The sequence below is a fragment of the Taeniopygia guttata genome, chromosome 1A, assembly GCF_048771995.1.
Source record: "Taeniopygia guttata chromosome 1A, bTaeGut7.mat, whole genome shotgun sequence".
In the NCBI taxonomy this organism is placed as follows: domain Eukaryota; kingdom Metazoa; phylum Chordata; class Aves; order Passeriformes; family Estrildidae; genus Taeniopygia; species Taeniopygia guttata.
The window spans coordinates 23,991,191-24,018,165 of NC_133025.1; the positions used below are offsets into that span (position 1 = coordinate 23,991,191).

The window sequence follows — 26,975 nt, forward strand, 5'->3', positions numbered from 1 at the left end:
CTCAGCCTCCCAACAGAGAGCAGCCTTCTAGCATGAACCTTGCAGCAGAGGAAAGCTCCACTTTCCGTTTGGTTTTGTGTTTCTCTGGCCCTTTGGTCAGCTCTCCTTTGTTTCAGAGTCCTGCTCTCCAGAGCGCAGTTGTTGATCTTCCAGGCACAGACCACCATGAGTGTCTCCCAAACAGCCCAGGCTGGAAGAGCATTTCCCAGACAACCCCCCATCCCCCCGTAACCCTCACTGCTGCTAGGTTATGAGGCCCCAGCATGACGAAGTGCAGCAGTACTGAGAACATCACCTGGGACTTTCACAGCACACATCTGGGTCCTTGTAGCAGCATTGGGGCAAGTACCATGGACATATGTGTGTGATTCCCTTCCTTGCAGCTTCCTACCAAGTTTCTCTGGGTAGCTGAAGCATACAGGGTGCATATTCTCAGACATGCATGAAATGGCTCTCTGAACCTCTTCAGTTGTTTCACAGGCTCTAAACAGCATCCTGTCCTATTCCTCACCAATACACAGTCAGATGTGATGGAGCTGCATTCCCCTGACCTCTCCCAGCACTGGTAAGCCCCACTGACTGTGGCTACTCTCACAGTTTAGTTTAATTTGTGCCTCTGTTGTCTCTCCTGGAGGCCTGCAACTGTCAGTATTCCTAGTTAGACAAGGGATGCTTGCTGATTATCCCTGCTAGGCTCTTCTCCCTGAGATGACGGTTTTCTACTTGTGGGGACCACCTCATCACTTGTTCAGAGGTCCAACACTTCTCTGCTTTGGTGCAGCCCTACAACACCATTTCACCTTAAAAAAAGACTTAATTGTCAATTTTTATCAAATCAGATTACTTCCTACAGAATGCTAAATGATTATGGTGAGCAGACAAATCTTTCAGGTCACAGGAGTGGTGGCATAGGATGATAAGCTGCCCCCCGTATCTCCCTGGCAGTGCATCTGAAGACAAACTGTCCTGGCACATATGTTTCCTTATATAGGGGATTACAGAAAGAACATGTGACCAATGGAAAATACTGACCATGACCCCATGGCAACTACCCTATCCTCCCACAGTGCCCTTGCACAAACACTTCTTGGGTTTTTGCTTTGCACACTCTATATCCTTGCTCATCATGCACTGGGAGTGTCAGCAGCTGTTTGTGCATGGCCTGCTGCCTTATCCCCCTTTATGGGCTGTTGTCACCGGCTGTTTGTCTTTCCTTGCATCCACGAGGTGATAAGCAGATGCCTGCTCCTACAAAGACTGTGACTATCTTTAACTGCCCTTCTAACTGCTGCTAAAAGCAGAAAGAAAAAAAACCCAGGATTGCCAAAGGAGAGTTGTTCTGACATTTAAAATATTTTGCTACTGAGTGAGGCTAAAGGTTCTGAACCAGTATTTGTTTCTGGCCATTCTTCTTGGCTTTTTAATCAAAGCAGAGAGAAATAAAATCCTAAATACTAAGGGTAAACAGCAGGATTAAAAAAAAACTGTAATCTGCTCATTTCATGCTTCTCGGACAGCAGCAGCAGCAATGGCTTCTGTCATATTTCCAATGCCCAAATAATGTTGACTCTTTTTTGTCTTATTTGATGCTCTAGCCAGACAGAAACATTAACAATTAGTAGCACTGTTATCATTTGACAGCCTGGAAATATGAAGGAGACAGGAGGAGAAGGAAGACAAAAAACCTCTTAGCATTTTGACTGAAGTAATTTTGATAGAACCTTCTTTCTTTGAAAGCAAAGCCACTGTTCCTCCTGCAGGGGCGAGGGCAGGGCTGCTTACGCAAGCGCTGACCTGCACGGGCAGGTGAGCAGGGCCTGTCCAGCCAAAACAGGAACTCTTGGGTGGGAGTTCAGGCCTGAGCAGAGGCACAGGGGAGTTGGCCACCACACTGCCTTCATCTGGCCAGAGAGTTCAGGCAGAGACTGACCATAGCCTCTGCTTAAATCAACGAGCCATGTTCTGTTTAATCCCATTTTTAAAAGCAAGAATGTTTCTAGACCCTTCTGGGAAACACGTAGTAGCTGATATGGAAGCTCCCATCACCCATTTCTAAATTGTGAGAACCATGGAAACAAAAAGCAGCCATAGCTGCTGGTGCACAACCCCTGCGACTTTAGCCAATGCACCTTGTAAACCAAAAAAGGACCACAAAAATGAACAAGACTGAACAATCTGAGTGCATACTATGGCTTTCTGCTAGAGGGCAGGTAGGGCACAGATTTCAAAGCCTATTCATGTGCATTTTGCAGAAGTAGAGCCCACAGACACTGGGGCTCACAGATCTGTCAGGGTGGAACAGATGCAGCATTTGGCATCTCTGTTCATGCTCTGATGACCCAGAGCTGCGGACATGTTTACAACTGTGCATGAAAAATGCATCCCTAAACAAAAGAAATCTAAAGGCAAATTTTGTTTTTTATGCTGTGTGACCTTGACTGGATGTTGTGGCAGAGGAGGGGGGAGCTGCCAGAGCCTGACCACAGAAACAATTAACCCTTTGGGAGCAAGGGGTTCGACAGCCAAGAAGGCATAATTATGAGGCATCCCAATGCTCTTATCACTTCCTAGGAAGAGATGAGCCACAGAACAGGTCCCAGCCCAGAAGTGTGGAGACATTACACCATGCTGAATGTGACAATGCTCTACGAAAACCATCACTTCATATCCAAATGAGACATGTTTTCAACACCCAGTGCTGTTTTGTGCACAAAATACAGCACGAACCAACTGTTTTCTATTTTTCAGTTATCTGATAGTCACTGGATCAGACTGGTCCCCACACAGCTACACTATCACCAGCAACATTATTTATACATAAACCTCCAGCCTTCTTCTGCAGCCAGATTTGCCAGGTAGGTAATTGTTGTTCCTATTGAAGCAAAACTGGCTTGCTTTCAATGACATGCATCTGCACTGCTATTATACAGCAGACTGCCTCAGTTAAGATCTTCCAGCACAAAGATGAGGAAGAAAAAAAAGAAATTATCCTTTTCTTTTGCATTTTTCACCTTATATTTAAAATTCCACCTAATTTAATTGCAGATTCTGCAGTCATGGGGGGGGGAAAGGGGGGGGCAGGGGGGATTGCAGAGAAGCCTTTTTTCTCCCAGAAACAGAAACGAAGTAGATGAGACAGATATGAGATAGCAGTCTTGTCCTGCTGGTTAAATCACTTTCCCCCAGCTCTCACCCATCTAACACTGCAGCATTCTCAGTCCCCAAATGTACCATCTGAGTAGTGCATTCATTAGAGTGTCTGCAGCTCCTGATCACTGACAGATGCATTCTTATCAACTGCCACATTCAAGCAAAACTGCCTTTTCTCCCCAATCTTCCAGTGGCCTGAATTCAGCAGTGCCGACAGCCCTACGCTGCCTTGCATCGAGGATGCACCCACAGTTAGGAGGTAGATGCTTCCCCTCCAGCATCTTTCATCCCTCCATAAACAGGCAAGGACCGCAGCTTTTAGCCAACGACCTACGGCAAAGAGAATGCAAGTGAGGCGGGTACAGCAAGGATAAAACAAGCCCTGTTCTCAACAGAAAAAGGATGTAAATGGGATGCATTTACTTACATGACGATTCAGTGCCAAACATGGCTCACCCCAGATGCTGCTATTTTAAAAAGGAAAGAAGAAAAAAGAGTGGAAGACAGAGGGAGCGTATAAGAGAGGGGATGAGACTGCTACACAGCAGGGGTCACGAAGCCAGACAATGCAGTCCAGGCTATCCAAGCTGCCAGATTCTCCTCTCTCCTCCGCTCAACACCGCAGACAGATTTTCCTTGCAAGCGCAGTGAAGGTCCTTCTACAGGAAGCCAAGAGCAGGAGGCTGTGTTTTAAATCCGAGCGATAAGGGCAGGCCGTTGTCCCCTCGGCGCTGGCGGCAGCAGAAAGAGGCACCGGCAGCAGATACTGCAATCCCCAGCCCGGCTCGCCCAAGACAATAGCGGAGCGCAGCACACACGGGATGACGTCAGGACACTGCAAAGACCGACTGCTGCTCACCCAGAGACTCGCAGGGCTCGGACACAGCACGGCGACTCGGATGGGAATTCCTTTGTCACAAACAGCAGAGGACAAAGAGCCAGACATCTATAGCCCTCGGTGATGCTAACGCGCCCACCTCGGATGGCAATGCTAGCAGGAAAATATCTCCCTTGAATTCGTGCTCCTCTTCTCAGCTGCACAAGATGCAAACTGTCTCTGTGCAAAAAGGGTACATTTCAGGGACAAATATCCTAGTAAATGCCACTTACAACATTTTCAGTAAAGAATAACCCCAAATTTCTATCACGAACTCTCTATTATTTTTCCCTCAAAGAAATACTAAACTCCTGGGCCAGTCTACACTCCAGACCTAATTCTCCCATCAAAGTGTTAGCCAATTGTCTCTTTTACTTAAATTTATTGTCAATATACTGTAACAATGCTCTAACCACAATAAATGAGTCACACATCTAAATAAAAATAAAAACCCAGAGCACACTGAATTCAATGATAAAAAAGGCATCCTAGCAACCAAAGAAATACTGCCCTTAATTCTTCTTTATTCTTCAAAACCAACTAGATCTAGTGTGCATCTGCAAGTGCAGCATTTAGTGTACTAAGCTTATTTTTTTCCTGAAATTTAGCAATTGAAAAATGCTCAAACACAGACACAAAGCCCTAAGCTCACTCCTTCGGTCCTCTCACAGACAAAAGGAATTGCATGTCTTGTGCTGGTAAGAGCCAAGCAGGAAGCTACCAGACACTGGGAGCCATCCACAGAATGGCTGTCCAGAGGGGGCAAAACCAAGAACATTTCTGCAAAGTCTCATTGAACATGTACATGCAGTTCCCAAGATGTCAGACAGTGGAAAGTACTTTTGGTGGATGAGGAGAAAGGAGATAGATGCAGGTCAATTAAGGCAAGCACTTATAGGCAAGCAACCATTCCTCCTCCCATTTCTCAGTTTGTGCGGGTTAACCATTCCCAAACACCCCTGCTGCTCTGCATGCCAGGGGGGTTTGTGCAGTTTGCAGAATACCCAATACCACCATGAGCAGCAGGCCACAAAAACAAGTCCTATTGAAGGCTGACAGCACCTGCCACCTGAGGAGCTCAGAATGCTGGAATCATTAGGGAACCAGGGGGTGTTGGCTGGGATCACTGCAGCCTGAAGGACACAGGACAGCCTGTGTTTCCCACAGCAGTGAAGGTCACCTACAAGGCACACAAAGCTACTCTCCTGGTTAACATCTGCTGGCACAAAATGCTCTTCAGCTGTTTCCTTGCTTTCCATTCCACACACTGAACAGCCAGCTTTGTGTTCTGTACACACCGTAAGAATAGTTAGGGCCACCAAGCTCATGGTAACATTTACATGTGTTTCATTGCTGGAAGAAAGGAGAGAGGCCATATCTTGTGGCGAGACATCTCACAACACTTTCTAACAGGCAGATTTTAGTCTCCATCAGCAGACAAGATACCAGTGCTCATAATTATAGTGACTCAAATCAACCCACAGATGCCTTAAATTAACCAGATGTCCTCAAATATGTACTTAAGCACCTGAATTAATAGCTGCTCAATTGTCATTATTATTTGAAATCACATGCATGGATGCACAGCACCAAGAAGCCACATCCAAATTGGTTTTGACCATGACAGTGGCACAAATTCTCTTACAGACTGCAGGTTTGCTGTCCATAGAATTGAATTAGTAATTTTGACTATTTAGAGCAGTTAACACCTCCTTCAGTCAAAACAGGTTGATAAGAAGCTTCAGTGCATCAAACAAAGTATGTTTTGGCAGGACTTTCCAGCAACTGAGGCAAGTTCACAAAATAAATGAGTCTATTATGTATCTGTAAACCCCCAAGCACCTTTGAATATAGGTCTCTAGAACAAAATCCCAAGTGCACTCATGCAATGGCTGAAGAATAGGTTCTGCTCTGATGAGCAGATCTGACCTTCCCACGGCATTGTTTCCAAGGAAGAGACAAAACCTCAGGGCTTTTCCAATGACATCCTTGAAGGTGTCACAGAGCCCAGGCTCTCTGCCAAGCTCTCGGTACACTGACGCATATAGGTAGTTGGAATGCCTAAACAACTCATGCAGTATCTCTGGAAGGATTTCATAATAATCTATTTCATTAGTCTTAGCCTTGGCAGGTCAGTACGTTACTGGTGGGAAAGGTGACCTACTACAGGCCACCGAAGGATTTTCTCTGAAATTCTTTCACATTTACCTAAAATATTTTGTCAAATGACTTTGCAAAAGTGTTAAAATCTGTTTCTGACCTACTACTCTTTTAAGACCATAACCTTTCAGTTTGTTAGCAGAATTAGGGATTTGTTTCCAATGCTGAACATAGCTATTGGTTTATACTGCAAAGAAGGGTCAACAAATGTTTTTTCTCCCTTATGCAGCAGTGAAGATAATGTAATTAGTGTACATAAAATGTCAAAGGAAATCTGCAGCCAGCACCACTGTGATTTGCTTACAATGTGCACAAGACATTGTTCAAGTATTAGATTAATTTACAATGTACTTCCATACATTCCACCACAAACTAGCATGAAATATTTAAATCAGTAACAACATATGCTATACAAAGCTGTCTTCTGTACATTCACATTTTCCAGAGAAAGAGATGTACTTCTCAATTACTGCTACTCTTGGAGAATATATTCTTTATTCCTTACTTTTTCACTGCAGAAAAATAATATTCACATTTTACTTTGTTTTGTAAGGACACATGTGTCTAAGCCCTAAAGCACAGTTTGAGTTTTAATAATGAAGCTGGATAATGGAACGTTAATTTCTTTACATAGATCTACATTTCTGCTTTAGAGTAACTTCGTTCTATAAAAACAGTGCAAGCAGGAAATCTGAGTTACCAACAGAGACAGCTTTGTACACGTGCCTTATACTGATCCTTTAAAGCATAAATCATTATCCTCTCTTGTCACTAGAAGAATATTTCATTTGCATTTAACCTCCTTTTTCACAGGAGACACACTGGAAGCAGGAAGTAAGTCCATCCCACCTGTGAGGTTCTCCTGTCCTACTGCCCTGAGCAGCTCACTTTGACAAGGAATTCTCACCTGTGTCCTCCCCAGGGCAAAGGAACATGTCCCACACCTTCAAGCCTCTAAAGGGGACGTACAGGATACTCTCAGTAAGCCTCAAAGGTAGGTAAGAATTTTTAGTTAAACTTGCCTTTCTTTACCAAGTCCCCTGTTCTGTAAGGTTTTTAATGCCTGAAAACTGATTTAAGACACTGTCCATTTAATTTTAAGTGTTCATTTAATGTGCTATTGGAAACCTCTGAGTGACTCTGCAATGAGTCCACACCATTCAGCAACCTCCAAAAGTAATTTATTTTGCTTGTTGTAGTATTAGTTAGCTCCCTCCTAAAAATGCAGTGACAGCCTCCAGCTTCTGTAGGTATTGTCAGTTCTGCCAACAGTTGCCACACCAATTACTGATTAACATGGTACCAACAAAATACTGCAAGGCGGTTTTTTATGCTCCAGAAAAAAATGAAATCAAACAGCAGCACATATTACAGAACTGCAGCTCTTTGGCTTTATGCTTTGCTCAACTTTGCTGACTCTAACTGTCTTTAACAAGCATCTTTGGTGAAAAAGTTGACATCATGATTACATCAATGTAATCCAGCATGGTGCAACAACTTCAGCTTCTCATCTCTCAGGGGCCTGTATTAAAAGTACAAACAACACCCCAAGCAACCAAAATTAATATCCTGCACTGATGCTGCACTATCAAATCTCCAATGTAGAAATGCTTCCAATACCTCCATCACTAAATAAAGCCAGTGTCCCAGAAATGGCATCTTTGGAGCCGTGGCAACAGAGAGAGGGACCATGGCCAGCTGGGATGAGGACAGCCCTGAGAAGCCCTTCCCAGCAGGAAAGCTGGCAGCAGGACACAGGTCCACTGGGGTCTGCCCGGCTGGACTACAGAGCCTTCAGAGCCAAGAAAGGTATGTTCCACTGGAATGAAATGTCTCAAGTGCTCCATTTGTGCCAATGCCAGCAAGTTTCCACATGGAGCTGCGCTGGACAACCAGGAGCAGCTCAAGGAGTAAGGAAGGCTGACAGAGGACCACAGCACACAGCCAAGACAGGGAGACAAAGAGACTGGCTAGCCAAACAGGAGAAATTATCTTTGAACATCTGAGCTGTCTGAAGCCCTCAGTGTTCTCCTCATAGCCCGGTCTTATCAAATTTTGTTTGATGTTTTCCACCCGCATTCTCTCTTTGCAACATACCATTCCCTTGTTATGTTGGCACAGAAAGGAAGGAGACTGCTGACAGGAAAGAAGTTAAGATCTTTGTCCAGTTCAACATAGACAAAGGATTTTATAGCAGACTGATCTGCAGATTGCGGGGATGTTTTCCTGGTTTTATTATTATTTGTTATTGTGCTGATTTTAAAAATATTTCTGTGCCATCCATATCGCATTTATACAACCCCATTTCATGTAAAAATTCTTTTTCTTCACAATTCTTAGGCAATCAATGCCTAGAAAAATGAAGCTTTTTGAGTAAACATGTACATGCATACATACACAAATAACAAGATAGACTGAAGAAGTACTTTTTGCCACCAAAAAATATTCTTATGTCTGCATTGGCCCTTACCTGGGAGATGAAGTTCAAATGGCAGTTTTCTTTTCAAAAAAGAGCCATATATGAACCATAACATGCCTTTCAACATCTCTTTTAGTGAATATCTTAGCGTCACCACAGCTCTGCACATGATTACTGCAAGCCAGTCACCAGGGACAGGGAGAGGCAGCTCCCAGCAGATGCTCAGCCATTAAAAGAGGACGTTCTTTATGTTTTGTCTCTCCCAGGCCACCCCCCATCTGAGGCACATCTAATGGACTTAAGTTCCAGGAGTTACAAAATAGAGTATTACACACAGAAAACCGTATGTAAAGAATATAAGAATATTCATATATGCATGTAAGAAAGAAAAAAGAAAATCTATTAGCCCAGCTTAAGCACCTAATTCTAGAGTACAACAGATTGTGGATCATGGGTAGGTGTCTAGCTAGATTTCTTTGCATATCTGGCACTAATATCAGGCAGTAACACATCAGAACGGTGTTCCCATTACCTACAGCAGAGGATACGGAATGAATCCTCAAATTTCAACAAGCTTCCCTGTATCATTCAGTGAGAGACTTGCAAAAAAGGCAAAAAATATTTTGTAAGTGCAGAGTACAGCTCATCTTCTGTATACTATTGTCAAAAGATTAGGATGGTGATTCACCTCTTTTTTGTTCCGGTTTGGGTGGTTTAGTTTTGAGTTCAGTCGGCTTCCTTTTAAATACAGAACTGTTTACCCACAAATATCTAAGACAGTTACCAACACAGTGAGACAGTCTACTCCCAGTGTGCAAATGACATATCAAACCCAAATATGTTATTTTTCAGTAACATCAAACCCCATGGCTCATCAGAGCATTTGTAATGCCTTGTTAAATCCTGAGAGCAGATTTTTGTTCCAAATGCATGTGTGATGAAATGGGGCCACTACTGTATCAGAAAAATGCTCCAGCAGAACACACTACCTTTCAGTATGATCCAAAGAGAACTTAGGAACAAAGGAAGCGAATCTTCAGTGTTATTTGTTAAATTAATTTAAATCATCAGCTATTTAGCTAGCTTTCTAAAAGAATAAAATACTAGAAGAAAACAAAGGAGTTTCTTTTCTACACTGAGGGAAATACTTGAAATATTTTTGGGTGTTCGTTGTTGTTTTTTGTTTATTGTGTGGGGTTTTTGTTTGTTTGTTGTTTTTGTTTTAATTTTTTAAATCCTAATTTCAGGTAATTTCCAAGGATCTGTGCCACAGGCCCACACATGAGACAGACATGAAAGTTTCTAATGCCAGAGTGAACAGAGGTAGATAACAAATTAAAAAAATTATTATAAACAAACTGTCATGATTTTTATGTGACTGAGAGATCAAAAATTAGGATTAAGGTCAACACATAATAAACCACTTGCAAACTGGAATCAGAGGGGACATGTGTGCCCCACATAAACACAGATATCCAATTTATATGTATAAAAATGAGTCAGAGGAGTAGCAAGTATTGCCAACATTGCATTAATAATGTCTGATCTAATGTCAAATCTTCATGATTAGCAAAATGTTTGATTATTGAGAGAGGAATATCAAATTTATATTACTTCTCAGCCTGAGTAAACACAGTGTGAACATTCAAGCTGACATTACAAATAGCCATGATTTCATAACAAATACAGGAAAAATGAAGGACTTCTAAGCCTACACAGGAATACTCACAAAACTAGGTAATCACATCCCTGCTGGATAGGTGGGTGCTGTGTTAAGCATACTCCATAGCAGATATAAAGGAATCCATAATATAGCCATGAGAAAAAATTCAATTGTGAGTTTTATTTCTATTTTCCTATATGGATACTCCTGTGCATAATGTGAATGAGTTGATAGTGCAACCATAAATATAACAAAATTGCAGAGTCAGTAGGGAAACCAAGTCCACTGGAAGCTGTTTAACTAGTTACACTGCACATTTCAGGATTTCAGTTTTCCCAAGTTGCAGCATTTCAGTGGTGTCCCAGCTCCTCACTCCAGGGCTTCCACTCTACTTCCATTCAGCACTAGCTCGACTGGAGATCTAAAACTCTTTTCTCAGAATAAAAAAAGTTTAACCACACAACTAGTAAATGCTTGGATAACTTGATTATCATTGCTTATCTCAACAAAGAATTGCTTCTGTGAGTCAGAGACACAACCAGAGCAAGAGGCCCTCCTGATCCTGCACTGGGATCGGTGTTAGGTTGTAGTAGCACTGACATCCATCCATCAGGCTCCAACTGCTGGCTCCAGCCACAAAGCCTGGGCACAGCACCCTCAGTTGCTGAACACTCAACATCAGAAGAATAAAACCACTCCTGGAAAAGCAACATTCTGCAAGTTATAAAAAAGGCTTTTGTGAATTAGTGCTAGCCTGAGGAACAAATGTATGGTGAAGAGGAAGCCCCAGCAATGCACTCAAGCATTGTATCACTGGCTTTTAGGAGAAAAAGGCTCTTAAACTCAACAGACACCCTAGAAAAGCCCTCCTGAACAAAGCACCAGAGAAAACATTAGGCTTTTAAATCATAGTAACAGAAACCTTATGTAGACAATTAAAGGCAAATAGGATTGAAAAGAGTGGTGGCATCTACCCTCCTCATTACAATGAAGTGTACCAGCAACCTCCTCACCTGGCACCAGGCACAAAGGAAAAATGCACAGACTCTCGAGTCTAACTCAATGTGGAAACTCTTAGGACACAGAGCAGACCTGCACTAGGAGCTCATAGCACTAACTGGTTCACAGGGTTCCTCTCACAGTGCTCCAAAGCAGAACGTAGCACCAGTAACCACAGCTTATTCCTTCTACCTGGACATGGTCAGTGACTCCATGGAGAATCACAACTCAAGACAGCCAAGATGCTTAGTGGCACTGGCAATTTAATGACAACTACATGATCAGACATTACAACATTCAAGTTTCTCAGAACTTTGGTACCAATAGCAGGCCTCCCCTGAGCAGACCACTCTGCCAGAGTGCTGGTATCACCCTTCAGGGCCTCTCCCCTGGAGTGGTGGAACCCTCAGAACTACTGTACTTCACAGCATAACAGGAGAGAGGAGACATGGAGGATATACCTCCCAGTCTCCACAACACTCATCCCAAGAAAGTCTTGGTCAGCACCGTAAGAGAGCACTGATTTTCTAAATTAGGTTTTTTCTCTGTTCAGCAGTTGTCAAGTGACTACAGAGAGAACACACACAGAGTAAGGTCTGAGCAGCTCAGGTGCAGACAGCTACACAGAAGTGCCTCCTGTGCATCTGGGAGTTTTAGGGGAACCACTGGAAAAGGAGATGGCTATGCTATTGTCAGGGACCCCATAATTAAAGGAAGAAGATGTAGATCCCTGCACTTCAAACGTGCTATAAACTGAGGTCTCTTCTATGGGTGTTCCCCCCAAACAGGTCCCAGAATGATCAGGTCATCTAAAGAGCAGCTGTTCAGCTCAGAGAGACACAGTTTTGCCCCCTGCAGCTGCAGAGATGTCCATTACACCAGTGATCTCCTGATACTTCTAAGCACTGTGACACTTCTCTTCCTTCAATGCCATGGAACGCTCAAGGGCTTGTGTCCAGTACCAGGTGGCACTACAGAGAGAGCCTTGGGTTTATCAACTTCATCAGCCCAGGCAGGAAGATCATGCTGAGCACAGTTTGTAGATACAAAAAGTTGGTAAAATCAGCAAGCATCACTTCACCAGAGTAAGTCTTCCCTGTCATCTGAGACACGCTACCTCTTAAGAAATTTAAGCATGGACACACATTCCTTTCTTCAAGTAGAAATGTTTGTGACCCTTCCTACATACCTGATTTGTTTACTTAATACCACCTAATCAGTTATCAAACCAGGCTGAAGAGCTTCACCTAGCAGCAAAGCAGGAGCATGTGGCTCTGCTCAGCCTGCAGGGCAGGGAGATTGCCTCCAAACATCAGTCATTGATGCTTCTGAAACCCATCCGCCTTTAGATGGCCAGCAGCTGCGCTTAGCATTGCTTGTAGTCAGTGTTATTTATCCACTTGAGCTTCTGGCTCTGTTTACACGATAGCAAGTACTGTTTGATACCATTTATCCTTCACAGAAGATGGTTTGGTGATTGGCCAAAGCACAACCTCAAGCACAAAGACTGACTTGCCTCCTGTATTCAGTGGATTAAACATACCCCTGTGGGCACCCCAAGGGCAGAGGCTTGTGGGTCCCTTAAATTTTAGTCAAGCAGCATGAGACTCACATCTTGTGAAAATCTTTTAACAAAAATTCTCAAGAAAATGCATTTCAAAATAAAATACAGATTACTGTGCATTTACCTCACACCAAACATCACTAGAAACTGTACACTGGATGAATGCACTCCAATACGGCATCTTCTCATCTCTATAAACTGGCACAAACAAGACTTACAGGCTTCATTACTTTTGTTGGTAACAGTGTGTTTGGCTGAAATTGATACAACACACTACAGATAGGGAAAAGCAAAGGGTTAGTTACTTGAATAAGAAAAGGCTATGTATTATCAAGTGTCCAGCCAGATGCAGACAGACTCCCCTGGCATGCAGAGTCAGGTCCCACAAAAAAGACCTCAGTAGTCTTTTCTACCACGGTGTTTTAATCGTGTGTTTACCATGTATCTTATTCCAATTATCTTCCTCATGTCTGTGCAGAGAGAATTAAGATTCCCCTGGAACACTGGGGGGCTTTTGGTATGAAATAACTGCTTCTTATCAGAACAATTTTTTTATACAATACAGTCTATGAAAAAAATTGTTCACTTGGTTCTACTTTACCCCTGCACTACAGATATGTGCATATGTGAAAGCAACACATATGTGAACTCGCATTTCACCAGGAAAATAATCCTTTGCAGACTTTTCATTGTCATTTACTATCTTGAACTAGAATCAATTTAAATGTAGTTACTTAAATAACCATCTCTCAAAGAAATGCCAAAAACTTTTATTTTCCTGTGACATAACATTAAATATTTTAAAAGCCTCCTTGCTGAAACGTCCCTTACGTGTCTTTTGGCAAGGGCTCACTCTGGCTCAGGCAGTGGGCAGACACAACACTGCATGTTCACTGTGGAAGCCAGAAAGGAACTGGAATGTCTTACTGCAATAGCCAGTCACAGTTCAGCTCTGCCGCAAAGTGCACCAGAATTACGTGTACTGTTACAGAGCCAGATGTCTCCAGGGCAGGAGCTTTCTAAAAGGGTAATTTTTGGCCAGCAAGCTGCAGTTAAAGCACTCTTTTCCTTAAAATCCTTTTAATTTTTCTTGGCTTTGACTGCTATTAAAATTTAAACAAGAGTGCTTCACTAGTTTATAACAAAGACTACTATGCTTTCATCAATAAACACAAAGCAAAACCAGATCAAGCAAAAATCTACAGGGCCAGGTGACTGATAGTGTAGACAGCTGCCTTGCAAAAAAACACAGTGAAGTGATCCTCTGAGAATGGTTCAAACAAAGCAATTTGTCACATTCACAGAACTTTATCCAAGCTAAAATCCAAGTTGGATGAAATGAGTTATAGCAAGGTGGCTACTTGTTCTACCTACCTGGCTGTTGCAGCACGTGCCGCAGTGGAGACAGCCACAATACACACAGTATTGCCGTACAAGTTCAGAAAGCTTCAACCCAAACAGAGTAACACCAACCCACATCAGAAGGCTTCAGGCGCCTGTCCATACAGAGTAACTTCCTATTATTTCAGAAGGCTGCAGGCATCTGTCCTTCTTCTTTAGCCCAACATTTATAGCCCTCATGTTCATGCATTTCACCTGTGTGCTCTCTGTTCCCTTTGGTGGTTGGTCAGTGCCCCTGGGCACTCCCTGGCTCATTGCTGTCAGTGCTGCTCACCTGCTTCTCACAGCTGTGCCCACTGGGGATGAGGCTCAGCTGCAGCCCCACTCCCAGTTACCACAAACTATGTACCTACAGCTGGCCATAGACAAGCTTAAATCCCAGCCCTCTACCCAGACCTGTCCTTCATGCTTCCCATCCTTCCTAATCCAGAGCTCTCAGCATCCATCCCTCCTGCTAGAGAGCACCCAGCCTTTCCCAACATGCAGCCCAGAGAAAAATCTCCCCTCTCGTCTGCCTCGCTCCATATCCTGTGTTGAGCCTCTTCAAAACTGCCCTCCAGGAGCAGAGATTGCAAGGGTGTCCAAGTCCCTGTCCCACCAGGACTAGCTGGGGTGTATTACACATAGTCACATCCACCTGGGTTTTGAATGTCTCCAAGGATGGAGACTGGGCAACCTCTCTGGGGTTTGAACACCCTCAGAGCAAAGAAATGCTTTCTCATATTCGGACAAAATCTTTTGTGTTTGAGCATTTGCCTGCTGCCTCTTGTTCTACCACTGGGCCCCACTGGGAATCCAATCTGTGTATCCAAGTCCATCTCAAAGACTGCAGCCATTCCTGGCCCAGAATTCACCATTGCTTTCGATCTCTCCATCAAAATATCCTTCTGTCTCAACCATAGATCCCTTGGATCCCATACTGAAATAAATTATGCACATTGTTGTGTCCCTGGATGAAAACAAGGATAGAAGAATGTGCATAATTTATTTCAATAATGGTACTTAAAGAAAATGGATATATATCTGCATTCTTTTTGTTTTCCTTGTTCCTAAAATCTGAATATCAAGTTTTCTGCACTTCTTTGGAATTAATCTCAAACTGAAACTCAGCCTTAAGAGCTGAGTATTTTTAAGCTTTTATAATTGCCCAAGATTATTCATGTCAGAAAAGTATTCTGTCCATCACTAAAATTGAGGCAAAAGAACATATAATAAAGTCAGCAAGTTTATACAATAACAACTACAACAATAAAAAAAATATAATATGTACTCTGTATTATATATATATAAAATAAAGGAGCAGGAAGCCTTGATCTAAAAGCACAACATTGTGCCTTCTTCTAATGCAGAGTTGCTGAAGCAAAAATATACATCTCTGTGAGGAACATTCTACAGTGAAAAATTTAACCAACAATTCTCAACTTTTGCCAAATTAAGACTGAAATGATATTTAGACTGAACTAGTTTTAAGAGTGCATAATAAATAGATTTTAATACAATAACATATTAATATTAAATAATAGCTGTTATTAATATTTAATAATAGCTGTAAGCCATAAGAAGTGTCTTTGCTTTCCTCTTTTAGCATCTTTTAAAAATATATAAATTGCAATAGTAACACAACACTTTTCAGACCTAACAGTACAGCAGTAACCATTTCAACAACAGTCGAAGGCAAAAAACCCACACGGTCATGGCATGACTAAATATTTCCATGTCATCAAGCCCAATGAAAGAGATTGTGTCAGGGAGTTCTGAAGTTTCTGAAGATAAACAAAGATCATAAGAACCTTTGATTTTCTGAACCAAGGACTTTTCCATAATGTACTTTGTGTACTTTGGGGTATTGCACAGTAAATGGGATATGTAATAGTTCAGAACCAAATAATGGTTTATATATATATTTTTTTTTTTTCAAATTACAGTACTTTCTATTGTTTCTAGAAAATAATCGGACAACTGTTTGAGTTGGTTATTTACCTTTATTGTGAAACAACTGAGAGTTTCTGAATGTCCTTGATTTAAGGCACCATTGACCTCAGAGAAAATACGATCCTAATCACACTCATGCTTTTTTCTTCCAAGTGATACATGAATTAATATGTTGTTGGCAATGAACAAAACTTTTAATCCTCTTAAGATGCAGCATTTTAGCTCAGGGTGAATATTAAAACCTCACCTGTTTTAATTTTCTTTTACAATCAGACAGATCCAGACTTCTGACAATATTGTGGCATCATTTTATTGCTTCTGCAGCAACAAAACATACTTTTGTTATTCTCACCATCAAAATTTCACTAAACCATGCATTTAGAAGCTCTACAGAGCTGTTTTATGATCCCCTTCAGTTGCACGCACTGCTACCTAGCCTTCAGCTGCCACGTGTTCCCTGAACCCAGCCATGTGAGCCTGCACTCCCCAAACCCACCTTCTGGCACTCGCTCTCCTGAGCAGCCTGTGGGCAATAGGGTCTTGGAATGGACTTGGCCCAGTAGAATATGGAGAAGAGTACACAGCAAGACAGGCTGCCCCTACACAGCAACCTGCTCAAGTCACTACTGACCCTCAGCCATCTTTAGGCATCTGCGGAATCAGAGAGTTCCCACCACCTGGGATGTTCCTACTGCAGCAGATGTTGTGGTCATGAGCAAATACAGCCTTGGTACTCCTGCATACCAGACCATCATGTTGGAACTAACAGAACTAACATACTGTTCTCCAAACAGGCAGAATCCAGCCTTTGGATAAAATAGCCTCTAGACACCAACAGAGTGTATGCATAAGCTATTTTATCAAAGAGAGTACAGTTCTTGTGGGAAATACAAACCCTCCTTTTTCATTTCAATGATGGCTGAAGTAATTTCTGAATGAAGCTTGAAAAAAAATTATCTTGATTTAAAGGTGCTTAAATGTACACAAAAATGGATTTGGTGCAGGCTGTGAATTCCCACTGCTGACAGAGAGCTCAATAGGCATCTTTCACACATTCTGTTTTGTTCTTTTGTTTGTTTGTTTATTTATTTATTGCATAGAGTTCACTGTCTTCAAGATGCCAGCAGGACCTTAAGAAGGCTTCTGCCCTTTTGAAGTCTCACTACTTTCTTCTACACTCAAAGAGAAACCATTTCTCCTTCCACTTCCATTCCACAACTCTCAAGCTGCCTTTCTATAACTTGCATAACTAATTAGGAAGTGCTGAAAGGAGAGTGCAGTTAGCCTCCCAATGCATCCCCCACCTCCAGACCCTTCCCCTCGGCAACAGCTTCCAGGAGTTCCAGCATGACTTCTATTTAAAAGCTTCAGACCCTGGCAGAGGGAGCTGGGCTGTCAAATTTCAAATCTGTGCTCTCTACACAGTATTCAGATGTATTTCTGCAGTAGTAAAGGTTAGCTCTCCCTTGTGGCATGCAGTTACTTTTTACACAGCCATGACTGAAACCTTACACAAGCCTCTTCCTCTCCGTGCTCCTATCCCTCACCTCTAATCCAGACAGAGTCTCCTTATAAGAGAAATAGTGAAGGAACAAGGAAATAGTGACCACTTGAGGAATGGGGAGACTGAGAGTTTCCTGAGAGAAAATCTCCACCCATTTGGGATCCAGAGATCCTCATCAGTCACTATCACTCATCCTACCCCAAAAAATCCTCACATTATGAGCCCCCTTGCATGCCTTGGAGCCTATCTTCACTGTTCTTTTATGGACTTGGCTATGCCAGACTTTTCAAATCCCTGATTTTGCTTTCACAGGGAGCTAAACCAAGTATCCATAGATTGTTCTTATCAAAACCCAGGGTATCTTCACAGGACCAAATGAACAGCAAAGGTCTTGCCTGAGAAGTAACAGGCTAATGAAAGTACTATGCAAGAGACTGTCTAGTGCCATTACAGCAGTGCAATACAGAGCCCTTTCCAGCAAATACTGAAGAGCCTAAATTAAACACTGCTGTATTGCTGTGTGGCAGCAATCCACACAGCAGACTGGGTTCATTTCCCAGGTCAGCAAAGGTTTCCCCTGCTAGAGGGATGTACCTGAATTTGCAACACCATTGTATCTAAAATCTTTATCAGACTGCAGTGGAGAGCTTCAGGGAACAGGCTCTGCTGAAAAGCCAGAGAACTGGCAGTCAAAATGCATCCCAGGGAAGAGACAGACAGAGTCAGAGTGGACTGAGATGTGAGCACCAAAGAATGTCAAGAGATGGCAGAAGGTTAAAAGAGTAATATGGCAGGGAGCATCAGCCACCCCTGTGTGCAGACACAGCTGCCTGAGCCACATCCTGTGATTGAGGAGAGCATCAACAACAAACCGCCTCTCAACCAGCACGGCTGTTGGAGGAATTTTCCCACAGTGAAGATCACATTCATCACTCTGTTTCAGGAAAAATATTGCAGTGTAACGTCCCTGGGATTCCAGCAGTTGGAAGAACACATTCAACCTCAACCACGAACAAACTGAGAAGCAGCTAAAATGGTGAAGAGCAATGCTCTTTTAGCTGCACTACAGCACAGCAGATTTTATACCAGCTACCCATATGTCCAGCACAGTGACATGAACTCAAATGAAGAATGGAGACTAAACTTAATAAACCTGAAAAAGGACAGAAACGCATCAGATAAAAACAAGTGTCTGAAATTTATGGATGCATATGACCAAACCAAAATTTTAAAAAGAGAAAATAAATAAAGATGTAAGAAAAAGAAGAAAAAAGAAACAGAAACACTGAAGAAGAATTTGAAGTGCTTTCTTTACCTCTACAATCTCACATATCTGTCTGTGGGAAGGGAATACGGTGATGGCCATGCAGACAACACTGCAAATGTCACTGCTTTAAAAAAACTAAACATTTTCAAATATTTTTCAGGGTTCTTCCTTTTCTCCCCCCCTATGTTTCCCTAACATAAGGCAAAGCTGATATCCTCTTAAGAACTAGACTATTCTTCTTATGTGTGATAGTCCCTGTTATTTTTCTTCCCATGTATTTTTCAAGACATCTTTCTCAGCATTCATATGAGTACAAGATTTCAAAGACACCCTTGGTTTTTTTCAGTCTGGGACCACTCTCTGTCTTCTCACAATCTTTACAGGAGGAAAGCTGTAGCCTGCACAGAGAAGAAAACATAAATTACACTGTGACAGGTTTATATGACTAATTCTAATAAATATCTCTCAGTAGTCTCCTATTCACTGTCTCCCTAGAACAAGGAAGAATTTTTCTCCTGGCAGCATTTTCAACTGCATCAACATATTTCATGGAAGTGCATGAACTTCAGCAACACTTTGCCAAGGAAGCCCACACAGGCTTGCAAAGCAGGAGGCATGAGGAGCACCCCTCAGAGCCCCTGGTAGGGCATTAGGCTGGGCTAAGACAGACCAAAGACTCGGACCAGCTGTGTTCAATCTACCATTTTTTAGCTCAAATCACCAAAGATCAGCCTTTGATCAAATTCTTCCCCTACAAGACACTGCTCTGGCAATTCAGCTGAACAGCAGCCGGGCAAGGCAGAGATCATAGATGTGAAGCAGCTCTCCATGTCCCAGGATTCAGCCACCAGCACCCACAAACCAGCTGAGCCTAACTCACTTTCCAAAGGCACCTGGTGTTTTCTTGCATTGTTTCATGCCGCTTTGTTTGGGTATTCAGAAAATCCAAAGCACTGCTTGAAGAGCTTTTCATTTCAGAAGGACCTTTAGACATATCTTTGTTTCACTCTACCTACTGCCACTAGATTTTTATTGAGAAAAAAAATGTATTGCAGACAGACAGAAATTACAGCCTGGAAAGAAGCAGTATGCAATGGTATCAAAACCAGCTATACCATGTGCTCTGCATGGAGTACACAAATTTTTCTTTCAGTTATCCTTTCATGATTGTTAATTTCCTCTCTATGACTATTTCAAAAACCATTTCATGTCTTACCTGAGTGTATTTATTTGAATATTGGTTCAGCTGTGTCACTGAAATGCTTCGAAAAATGAGTACATTTTTCAAAAGTTATTTAGGAACTTCTTTATTTAAATACCATTGGCTTTTCTTGAAAATCACATTGCTTCTGAAAAGAGGATTTTTGATGCATGATGATATAGAAGGAAATTGAGAACATCCTCAGTTTGGAGACATTAAACAGTCCAACACTGACCCACATGCACATAATTTGTTACCAAAGGCTTTTATTGCTGATATTCAAGAGAATGCTGCAGAGCAGAGAGAGTTCTTGTGTTCATGCCTGTTTAAATCACCCAAACCATGAAAGTCAGGGATTAAAACCAGAGGCTGAAGGTTGATGTCCAAAGGTTAGAAGATTTAAGTACTAAAGCATCTCCTGCAACACTCACAAGAGTTTCTTCCCGTGTTACATTTGACATGGAACATACCAAATTATAGCCCTTTACCCTTAGACAAACTCAATTCTCTGTATCAAAACCTTATTACACAAAATAACTAAGACTTAAGTGAGCAACATCATAAAAACCCCATTAAATGAAAATGAGAATTGATCTGGTGATGGAGTTCTCGTCACTCCATCTGCTGACTCTCCTTTTCTGATTATATTGAGAGCTGCATTGACTTTCAGAAATACTGAGAAAGTCTTTTAGGCTTTTCCCTTATGCAAGATGTGCAGCTGGACTTCTTTGGTCTCCATGAAATGCCAGTACCCAGTATCTCTGCACTTTTCAGCACAAGTACAAAATATCTAACCCAACCCCTGCTTTTTGTTGTGAAATTGGAATGTGCCCAACATTTTTTCCTCGGTAGACAATTTATTTTTAAATCCACGGCTAAGAATGCAGTGCAATATATTTTAAAATAAATGTTCTTAGTCATCATTTCCATAATATTTCAACCCCTTCACAGGAAATATTATTCATAACACCAACAAAATAAAAACCAATGGGTTTCTATTAGCAAGTGTCCACAGGTCTTCATTTCAAATCTCAACAATAAAAAACTGCTGTAACAAGAACTTAGATAGTAAGACCAATTGTTTGCATTAGCATTCCAGACAGTTGGAGATCTGTCTGGAAAGTGCACCTTATTTCAGTGTGACACAGTTGATCAACTACTGAAATGAATGCTTAAATGATGTTGTCCCTGTTAGGAGCATGAGAGACCTAGGATTTCAAATAAGTAAAGTTTAATATTTCTTAGGAAGTAATATAGGTCTAAAACTAAATTGCCTTCCTGAAACAAATTCTCATTCATGGCAACTAGCCTGTTATCACAAAGGTTTTTTTTTATCTCAGATGAGTGATGAAGTCTCCTACACCATCATTTCCTGTTCTTAAAAGCACATCAAACATGCACAGAAAATGAGGTTAAATGATTGGTGCTTCCACCAAACTAGTTTGTTCTCCTTCTTTTTCCACATAGCACTGATAAATAAAGATGTATTTTGTGTCAGTGGGATGGGAGAATATATGTTAGCTCTGAAATGTCTGGTTAAAATTGTAAGGTTTTGCAAATTAAGTTTTTATAAATGCCAAGTCCATGGACCTAGATCAAGAATCTGGGCAGGCAATTTCAGTCATCAACAGGAAATATTCCTTGGTTCCCTTACTACTGCATTACAATTTGGTAGAAAAGTGCTCCTGCCACATAATATAAAAGCTGATTAAAATCTTAATTGCACTTAAGGATTTTGTAGAAAATGAGATAATGTATTGACTAAATGTATCTTACACAGCTGGGGAAAAAATAAGTTGCAACTTACTACAAATAAAGTTTCATTTAATAGTTGCATTTCTTCTTTCCTTTAGTTGAATAAGTACTTTGACTTTGCTTACTGTCATGACTTTTTTCTACGAAACCAAGTGGGAATAGGCTGTATGTGAAATGTTGCTAATTTTCCTAAAAAATTATTCCAAAATACACACAACTTAGGCAGAAACCAAGAATTCATGACCAAACATGAACATATATTTTTAATTCATGTTGCTGTTGACATCACTGTGAGCAGGTCAGACCATTCAGACAAAAATGTAACAAGATAATGCCCAATGGAATTTAAAAACTAAGTGGCAGGCAAAATATAAAATGGTCTGACCTCTATTAAGCATTTTCTCTCAACTCCATTAAGAGGTTAAAGGCATTTAGCACACTGTTTTCTAAACTTTGCTTAACAGAGGCAACATGGGTGGAACCATGGAGCATGCCTACATTATGGCTTAAAAATTGTATTCTCCAATTTAGTAGTCTAGCTAAAACCAAGCTGCCTGTCACTCCCCACAACTTCAATTGGAAGAACTAAAGGCAAAGATCATGGTTTGAGATAAAAAAAAATTTACTGGAAACGGGAATGAGATTAATCAACAACAGGAACAGCAACAATATTAGTAACAAAAGGTATAAGACTCAGAAACAATTTACACCTCCTTACCTTTTCTGGACAGAAAGTAACCCATTCTCTCCTAAAGAGCAATAGAGACACCTCTCTCCTGTCCCTGGCAGTCTCATGAGGTGGTGCTGAATAACATTTGGGCCTGGCCACAGACCAGCCCAGCTACTGCAAAAAAAAAATAATCCTGTTCCTGGCCAGAACCAGGACAGTCTGATGTTCAAAAGCTACAGCTTTTGTTGTCCTGCTAACACTGCAGTTTGCTGAGTGGAAAGAACAGGATTAAAAATTACAGCACACATGACAGTACCTGCAATAAAGACGATCAAAGCCTTTGGGTAGACCTTACACATCCACAGACACAGACTTTTTGAGTACCTGCTGAGAGAAGGACATTCATCTCCATAGCCACAGAGCTCCCAAGGATACTTATATTTCATGGCAGTATTAAATAGACATTAAAGAAGAAAACCAATTGTACCTCCACAGTTACTTCTTCAATTAGATTCATTCAGAAACCTATCTGTAATCATTGATGAACAAAATCTCATCTCATATTCCTGCTGGAGTCCATGGTTTCAGGCCCAAAGTTAAAAAATTAGTTTCCTGCAGCCCTGTGTATTTAATGCAGACGTGTCCCAGAGAAGGAGTATGGATGTGCCAGTGACCTACTTGTACTGACATGGAGCAATCATCCAAGGGAACTGGCTAAACAGAACATTTCTAGTCACAAACAGTTTACCTTGTAAAATAACATAAATCCAACACACCCTACAAGTTGGACCTCATCCCATCCTAGAGCCTTGGGTTTACCCAAAACCCCAAATCCCAGCAGTCCTCTTGCCATTTTTGTCTGATTGGATGAAAGACCTCATCTTATGGGATCTCCTATTTGTCTTACTGTTCATACAGTTCATAGAGCAGAAATCAAACTTGTCTCATAAGCATGGCTGGCTTCCACCTAAATGCACATGGAGACATTTTAAGTCATGGGGACTCCCTGTCAGAAAACAACTGCTGGCTTCCTGTGCCAGCAAATCTCTGGCCCTGGCTGCCCACGAAGTATCACATCTGTGCCGAGACAAAAATGTTGTGACCCAAAACACCAATGGTTTTCATACAGCAGATGGAGTTGATAACTTCATAGGGGGATGTATCCCACATGGTTAAAAACAAACCTAAAAGCTCCTGAGATCCTCACTTATTTGCAAATAACAAAAAAATTACAGTGATTCCTTAGGTTTCTCCTTCTGTTTAATGCTGAAGATTTAAAACTTTAATATTAAACACAGAAAGAAGGCAGAATACAAATACATGGTAAAAACCTGTTAACCTAAAATAATGCCCTATGTACTATTTTGAGATAGAGAAGTAGGATTTTTCAAACACACCTCCTGTTTGAAATCTCTTCCAAGATGAGGAACTCTTCTGAGTCCATAAAAGAAGTAGCAAGTTTTGAATACTTCTTTTATAGCTTTAGAGAAAATGAGTAATAGAAAAATTCATCAAATGTCTACATCATACAAATTAGTCAAATCACAACACACACTCAAGATATTCTTATCGGTAAAACATTCCTGTTTATGACTTTATAACATTAAACTTTAAATACCTACAATTATTTGTCATTTTCCAAACTGCAAAACACTTTGGTACTTTGATTTTTCAAGGAGTCCACCATCTTGCCATGGGCAGGGACCCCTTCCACTAAACCATGTTGCTCAAAAGCCTATCCAACATGGCCTTGAACACTTAGAGGGATGGGGAATCCACAGCTTCTATGGGCGGCCTTGTTCCAGTACCTCCCACACTCATAGTAAAAATGTCATCCTTATATTCAATCTAAACTTACCATTTTTCAAGTTAAAACCACTGCCCCTTCTTCTGTCACTAAGTCTGGTAAAAAGTCTGTCCCCATCTTTCTTAACAGCCCACTTCATGAGGTCCCCTTGGAGACTTCTCCAGGTTAAACAACCCCACCCTTTTCAGCCTTTCCTCACAGGACAAGTGCTCTAGCCCCAGAATGAGACATCAGAAGTGACACCCAAATCCATCATGTTTGTTGGTCAGACACTGGAAGGAGTTTCATTTCCATCTTATGGGTATTAAAACTCATGTAACATGCACACAATGACAGAAGACACATGGTACACAGAGGAAAGAGACCAGGCTCTTGGAAAACAAAGATACACCCTAGAACATCAAACCACTGGTTTGCTCCTGTTCAGCTGCATCACTGACTTCAGCTCAATGACCTACCTGTGTGCCACATGCTATCTCCTAATTTCAAAAATCTTGACAAAACTACATGAAAAGAAGCAAGATTCTGAAGCATTTAAGTAACCTGTACAGATAGTTGAGTCCACAGAAGTAAACACATTCTGACAGATACAAAAGCAATTACCAAATTTAGGGGTTTTTTGCCTGGAAATCTCTCCTTCTTAGTTCAAATAACCATCTAGCTACTCAGCAAGCTTTGCAGCCTTTGCCTAGGAGTTTGAGCAAGGAAGACATTGAATTCCTCAGACTTTGATTTCAATGACTTGAAATCATAGAGTCACAGAATATCTTCGGTTGGATGGGATGCCCAAGGATCATCGAAGTCCAGCTCCCGAACTCCTAAAATTGTCTTTGCAACATCCCATGGTTATCTTCAAGTGTCTGCAAGCTTGGCCTTGGTGTCCCAGTGAAAGTGATGTTGGGCTACCCCTTCTGCTTCTCTCAGAAGACACCCATACCTACTCATATCCAGCTTTTTCTGCTCCCCGGGTTGCTAAACAAGCTTCAGATGGCAGGGCTTGCCACCTTCCACTACCTACAGACCTCCAAGAGAACCTCAAAAGCATGACAAACTAAATCTGACAGGATTTTTAGTATATAATGTTTTACATTAGCCAGAGGAGCTATAGAAATAAAGCTTCTGGTCAGTCAATACTCTTCTGTTTCCATTTACGGTTAAGAATGCAAAAACTTGATGGTAATTTCTTTCCCAAACTCTTCTCAGCCTGTTCCAATTTTGGGCCATAATTCAGTCTAGTCAAAAATATTTTAAACAATGTGGTTTATTTATAATCGGAAAAGGCATCTTAGTAATCATCAAAATTACAGAAGTTACTAAATTTAAAACACAATGACTGCATTTTCTTCTCTTCCCATATAGAGCAACAGACTGAGCACAAAATCTATGCACTGCTGTACACAGCTCAACAGAATTCTCTCCCTCCATGAACAGCTGCAGACAGAGTCAGAAAAATAAAACTTTTTAGGTTCACTAACCAACCAAAATGTGGTATTAGGAATGGTAAAGAATATGAAATATGTAATCTATTTTATGTATCGTAGTTCACTCATACTTTATGAGTATTATCACCTATCCAAAACCATAACTGTGGAGGGACATGTAGCCATGTTAATACAAATGATAAAATTAAAAAGGATACTGCAAGTGTCTGTAAAATAAAGCAGCAGAATTGCAAAAAAGCAGCCATTCAACAAGATAAGGGACAAACTGAGAATTGTACAAGAAGACAGGCATTCACTAAACACATAATTTACTTGCAGCAGTCAGTATGGTAAGATGCTGCTGAAATCGATAACTAAGAAAACTCAAAATCGGAATTACAGTAAAACTATCCATAAGTGTTTAAAAAGGCAAGCCAACTAGCAAACTCAGATGAGAAAGCAAAGTAGAAATGAAGGAGGGGCAAATCACAACTGTCGCCTGCTCACTGAAAGTTATTTTCCATTGTTTGATGAATCTGCATCTGGTATTACCCATTCTCAAGAAAAAACACACAACCCCCGTAAAAAACAGAAATCTGTCCACACCTCCCCTAAAGCAACACTAGAAATGCTGAGTGACTTCACCACAGAGGTTTCTATGTTATGTGTAGTTTCTGGAGCACAGCCTGGGTGCACATACAAAACTCTCTACATTGCTCAGAAATATCAAGAACACATAAAACCCCTTGGTTTATAGTGGGGTGGTCTGACCCTGGCAGGATGCCACACACCCACCAAAGCTGCTGTATCACTTCCCTCCACAGGACAGGAAAATAAAACAAAGGATTCATGAGTTATGGACTGGGAGAAATCACTCACCAAATACCATAACACACAAAAAAGACTCAATTTGGGAATATTAACAGAATCTATTACTACCAAAATCAGAGCAGAATACCAAGAAGTAAAATAAACCTTAAAAACATCTTGCCCCCACCCCTTGCTCCTTCCCAGCTCTACCTCCTCTCCAGAGTGGCACAGGCAGACAAGGAATGGGGGTTATGGTCAGTTCGTCTCCTATTGTTTCTGCCATCACTCAGAGGGAGGAATCCTGCCCCTGCTCCAGTGTGGGTTCCTCCATGGGCTGCAGGTGGATCTTAGTATCCCCATGGATCTCCAAGGGCT

At 41.4% G+C, this 26,975-nt stretch overlaps 1 protein-coding gene across 2 annotated transcripts in view; it reads right to left on the reverse strand.

Moving 5' to 3' along the window:
* The window catches only part of ST7 (suppression of tumorigenicity 7), a 133,606-nt gene that overhangs the window by 89,690 nt on the left and 16,941 nt on the right, over positions 1 to 26,975 (reverse strand). The window contains exon 1 of one of the 2 annotated variants that reach the window (XM_030257316.4): positions 3,578 to 3,932. The exons of the other annotated variant lie outside the window; for it this stretch is intronic. Coding sequence (XP_030113176.1) covers positions 3,578 to 3,599 — 22 coding nt within the window. The 5' untranslated portion in view covers positions 3,600 to 3,932. Of the gene's footprint in view, positions 1 to 3,577; positions 3,933 to 26,975 lie in introns of those variants that run through there. 2 annotated transcript variants of the gene reach the window in all.